General features: G+C 37.0%; 1 protein-coding gene across 1 annotated transcript; it reads left to right on the forward strand.

Moving 5' to 3' along the window:
• The first annotated feature begins 2,621 nt into the window (after positions 1-2,621).
• LOC124173051 (dnaJ homolog subfamily A member 1-like) lies at positions 2,622-5,398 on the forward strand. Its single transcript, XM_046552575.1, has 3 exons — positions 2,622-2,769; positions 3,578-3,743; positions 4,966-5,398. The coding sequence occupies exons 1-3, from the start codon at positions 2,673-2,675 to the stop codon at positions 5,114-5,116; spliced, it is 414 nt and encodes a 137-aa protein (XP_046408531.1). The 5' UTR covers positions 2,622-2,672; the 3' UTR covers positions 5,117-5,398.
• The last annotated feature ends 602 nt before the right edge of the window (positions 5,399-6,000 follow it).

Raw genomic sequence — 6,000 nt, forward strand, 5'->3', positions numbered from 1 at the left:
ATACTACAGTAAACACTAAGTACCGCAATATACTTTTTTCCGCTTAAAATTCAGTTTATATTCTAGAAAATGACTCCCAAAAGTCTCCCGAGTTTCGCGGGCTAAAAAATACCGCCCCCACTAATCTAGGCCGTGACGTCATAGTTCAGTAGGAGTCCAAGATCCAAGCCCAGTAACTGCAGGTTTGGAAGAGCCACGTTGCGTTTAAAGGAGAACATGGCTGAAATAAGGAAAAATTACAAGTGGTGCATTGTTCCTCTGTGCAATAACACCCCAGAAAAAATTTTCGTCTGCATTTCCACTGAGGAAATTAGAAGAAAAGCCTCGATGTATGCCGTCTGTCGGGATGAGCGTTACGGAAAAATAAGAGTATAATAAACGGAATGATAAACCCGTGTGCTATGTGAGCGAAGATAACTTTAATATAAATAATATTTCCATATTTCATCGACTGAATAACTTGAAACTGAAATTTTTCGATGATTCGGCCGCCCGCGCCGTAGAATAAAAACTCAACTTCTCAACAAAAATCGAGATAGGTGTTTCTCGATGGTTACGATGGACTCAAATTATTTATGGCACTTGTTAAATTTCAGTTACGGAAGGACATAGAAAATTCCATGATGTTTAAAATCAAGGGAGGAAATATGAAAATATAGAGCAACGTTGATCCTCATGCATTCGAGTGCCAGCCAAGAAGACAGCGTTTTCTTCTACTGTCGGCGTCAAAATGATGTGCCGCTGTACTTTGCAAATTTATATCCTGGCTTCACAGCATGCTAATATAATGAACTATACGTCATTTTAATGGAAATTTTATGTTAAATTCTGATTTATTTTATTACAAAAAAATTGAAAAATGTAGACACGGCCAGTGCAATAAATGACTCCGCGCACCGAAAAATTAGCCGTTTTGTCAACTTCATGAACTTTGCAACTCAACCTAAGGAAAACTACTACGTCTACAGCATTCATCTTCCACATTAATTTACACTCATCAGTGCGGATGAATAAAATGGCTTTAGGGTATTTTTAGAAATTATATTTTGTTATAAATTAATGAAAATTTTTAACATTATCTTGTCCCATGGTTTACCCCGAAAGATAAAGGAAGTTGTAGATGGAAAAAGAATGGAATCCAGAGGTGGTCACAAAAAATGAACCGCAGCATTCTTTGATTTTATTCTACGCCGTTGCTTGCTTTTCAGAAAAAGTTGTGTCACAAGAGGAATGTTCCGCGGCCCTTGATTTGGAAACTATGGAGATAAGAAGAAGACATGTCTGGATCACCAATTTCCATTTAGTTGGTTGTCAGGATAAACCAAGGATCCATTTAAAGGTTGTCAAGCCATCGTATAAAGTAGGACCAGTAGGACTGATGTGCACCACAGGGGAAACAGGGTGTTTGAGGGAAAGTCAAACCCAAATAAGTTGCCCAAAGAATGTGCAGTTCTCTCATATGTTGCTCTTTCCCCAGTTAAAACCAAATAGAAATTGGATTGGGATGATATTTACACCACGGGTTCCATTGATAGTGAGAGTGCAGGTGATAACGGTCATTGTCGAAGGTCATCCCTCTAGGATTTCCGATACGGAATTTTTAAGTGACAACCGATCGCAATGACGATGAGCTCGCCTTAAGAGTAGGTTTCAGATATATCGTGAGAAAAGCTCCTAAAATGTATTAAAGAATCTGTTTGGAAAATATTCACATTTTAATGCTACTTTAGGAAGGATTTCATTACAAAAGTAACTTATTAACACCTGAAGACGTTGTGTTTATTATATTGATCGAAGTGCGATTGACCGATTCTTTCTGCAGAATAGGAAGTGGCTTCGGGGTTTTAGAGTCACAATATGGTAGATTGTGTTGGAAGTTCGTCTATATTACAGTGGCGGATACAGATGGGGGGCGCAGGGGGCGCGCGCCCCCCCCTTGCGGGTCCGCTTGTATTGCTGAACATTGCAAAACCACAATTGTAACTTTTTAATATCATAAGATGGCATTGTCTTTTACATGTTTATAATCACTTTAAATTAAATTTTCATATAATTTGCCTGGGACTTTATCATCTTTTATTACGATAAAAGTAAAGACAACTCAAGATATGTTGCGCCCCCTGAAGATCCCCTGAGGATGATCAGCAAGTCGCGGATCGAAACGTCGGGAGACATGGACAAAATCAACCGGTGTAAAACCCGAGAAACTTTTCTGCAACTGATACGCCGGGAAAACCTAATATCATACATAACCCCTTCCCTGTTTACTATCTGAACTGCTCAAAAGACAGATGAATTGGTACGTTCATTTGAGCATCTCTGGTGAGAATTTCTATAAGAGTTGGTGGAGGTGGAAGGCTCTGAAATGGAGAAAGGCAGCAATTTTATGAGTTGATTTAGATATTAGCCTTTTTCTAAAGGCTTTCGGTTTTTTTTTCATTCCTGTGTGAGATAATGAAATAATTGGCACGGTATCACTGAAGTAAGCTGGGTTAGAAGTTCAATGAAAATTTAATTAATGCAGACCCACATATGACAAAGTTTGGTCGTAACAAAGTGAACTTCCAGCCCCCTCAATTTCATTATTCAGGGGCTGCATTGTATTTTAAGTTAAGTGATATATTGATTGAATATTTTTTCTCTATTTCAGGCGTTCAGGATGTGATCTAATCATGAGAATGAATCTTGAATTAGTGGAATCCCTGTGTGGCTTTCAAAAAGTGATTAAAACTTTAGATGATAGGGAATTATTAATTACGAATTTACCTGGTAAGTATCCCTTTCTTAGCTACAGCTCATAATTAAACAGCGTATTTCCTTTATCTCAGTATTACTCTGTGTATTCACAGGGGTGCTCATTGGGATGGGGGGGGTCATAATTGAACTTTTTAACTCGGCACACATTGGAAATTGTTTTGGAGGATTTAAATGAAATCATCAAATGAGCAAGATACCAATTGATTAAAAATCCAATTAAGTTTGATGTTCAGTGCTGGGAAGATGGATGTTATTACTTAGCAGTAAGTCATGGATGCAAATGTGCATTGTTATATGGCATCCTGGCACTGCACTGTAGACACAATTGAGTCTCATGGGTACGATGTGTTAATGATGTTTTAAGAAATTAACAGTCCCTCAAATTTCTGTGTGTCTGCTTATAAGCCCCACAGAAAGCTACTCTTGTAAGAAGGGGTCCTCTGTTATCTCAACCCACCTTATCCAACTGGCATCTTAAGTATTCACCTATTGGCTGACATTTTCTAGCCAAATGATCTGACTGATTGGTACTGATGTAGAAAAATGAGGCAAAACTAGCTGATTAAATTGACTTGACTGCCTTAGAACCATGTACTGGCTATAAGAAATGAAGACTGCAGATTTTGCAAATAAGATCAGTTATAAAAATAAGTTGCTATTTAAACACCACTGGCTGCATTTCCTTTACAGTTTGGCATGGTTTCAAAAGTATTTGCCAAGTAGAAATTCTTTATATGTATTTCCTCATTTTAAAAAATATTTAAAATTGTTATCTGTGTAATTTGTTAACTCATTAAAGTGATGTTTTGCATATTTTTAGGTAATGTTACGAAGCATGCTGACGTCAAGTGTATAATGAATGAAGGTATGCCTCAATACAAGAATCCATTTGAGAAGGGACGGCTAATTATTCAATTCTTTGTAAAGTTCCTGACCACTATTTCTCCTGATGCAATTCCCATGTTGGAGCACTGCCTCCCACCAAGGTGAGATACTTTGTCTTCTCTGTGCAATACAGTTACTGTTCATGATTGACTAGAAGCTGCTTCAGCTTGAATTTTCTGTTCCCATGTAAGACCTGAATTATTATTGTTCTTGGTTTTTATTTGTGTACTTATTATTGGTTTTTGGTTGTGTATTTTTTTATCCGCAGAATATTACATCTTACTCCCATAGTCTTATTGTGCCCCGGCATACATGGAGGGAAAAATTTAATGGAATAATTTAGTAAAACTAAGGGGTCTAAAAATTTTTCACTTTAAATTTTTCACTTTCACTTTCACTTCACATTAAAGATATCACTCAGGCTCATATATTAACTTCGGCACCCTTTTAATTCAACACAACAAATTAATTCATAAATGTTAAAACCAATGGCCCTGGATAAGCTCTCACATAGAGAATGAGGGGGCGATGACGGCTACTGCTAATTCACAAATTTAGTTGCGAAATATTGCAAACACACTTGTCCAGGAAAGGTACTCGCAAAGAATATTCGGGGACAACAACACGAACTGTTGCTTCACAAATCAAATGATAGACAGACTTTACGAAAACGATTGATAAGTTCTTGAGGTGAAACATCAGGAGCACATGTAGAGGGAGACGGCATGTGCAACCAAATGCCTCTATTTCATTACAATACTTTCCTTTTGTGTGTTTCACTTCGTCAACCAGAATTGTTGACTGTTAATCACTTTACCTTCTTTTTTCTTCATGTCATTTACGAGAATCATTACAATGGTATATGTTGCAAGTTTTGAATTTGTTATAAAAAGGTAATGATAATAAATTTTTAATTCCACAAATTTTAACATGACGCGTAATATTGCTTGAAACAGATTTTCCTGTATATGACACTATGTCTTCGATTGAATTTACCTTTCAAAATTCTGGTAAGCTTTGCTAATCATGTATTGACTTCCAACTTAGGTTGCCTGAAACAGCAATTTTTGAACTTCTCAAAATCATGATTGGCCATGGAGTCAGAAAATCATTCTGTGTATGAAGGGTTGATGTTAGTAAAAGAGGTGCCTAGGAGAGAGGTTTTTCCTGGTGTACACATTGTTTGTGGCCGGGTCTTGGCTGTCGTGTATATGAAATGGGTTCCATAGGCAGAGATTTTCATATACATACATGTGACGATGGCTATGGTTGAATTTTCCTTTCAATATGCTGTGCTAAACATGAATTGACTTTGGTCCACAGGCCTGAAATCATCATTCCTGACGGTGCTGAAGAGTGTGTGTTGGAAGAGTTGGACCCGGAGCAGGAGGCTAGGCGGCAAGAATATAAGAATGCATATGAAGAAGATGATATGGGCAATGGACCTAGCAAAGTGAATTGTCAGACCCACTAATCGTCTGCCTATTAGGGGAATATAAATTATTTAATAGGAAAATGATGTGAACGTATATGTTTACTGAATGAAGTGATGTACGGTTTGATCCAGCTTTTTCCTCTTGGAGATGTCCCATCAACTACTCCTGCTTAAATTTTCTGGAGTCATTCAGGAAGGGCATGAAATGCCTTCAACCCCTTGAAAAAGAGTTAGTTGTGCTCTTCAAGTATTCCTTATCTATGGCGTGTCACTAGCATTCTTCCTGAATGGCATCTCTAGGCTTTAATTTTAAACATCAGATCTAGGACATTAAAAAGGAACGTTGGGTTCAATGCCCGGTTCATGTTTTGGTGTTATCTAAATGACTTTTACATGCGATCATTGTGGCGGAATGGTTAGCTGCTTGTGAGGACAGGTGCGTGGTGTTTTGCTAACTATTAAGTAGTAAGCTATATAATTATGACTTCTGCACAGTCCTTTCAAATAGATTGAGCGAAAATGAAATTTATTGTATAATGTTGCAGTGACATTTTCTCTGAGCCGCCTTTGAAGGATTTTGTTTGGATCAACACGCTAGGATGTTATTTATTTTTCATGAAACTGTGACTTATTTTGGTCATGTTTTTATGATCCGTATTGAAGTCGCATTGATTCATGGATAATAGTTGCATTTTCTCTTCTCACCATATTATTTTCAAATGTTTTCAATTTATCTGTAATATAATGTTGATAATGGCCATTGCAATTGTATAGTAATTGTATTGGGCCTATCAATTAATGTTAATGATCATTACCAATGAAACATAAATCAAAAAAGACTTTTCTTAATTTTGTTTCTTTTGTGTTCCCGGATTGTTTAGTACTTTTTAATGCTTAGCAATAGAAGTATCTACAATCTGAAT

This window comes from Ischnura elegans, chromosome 1, assembly GCF_921293095.1.
Source record: "Ischnura elegans chromosome 1, ioIscEleg1.1, whole genome shotgun sequence".
NCBI lineage: Eukaryota > Metazoa > Arthropoda > Insecta > Odonata > Coenagrionidae > Ischnura > Ischnura elegans.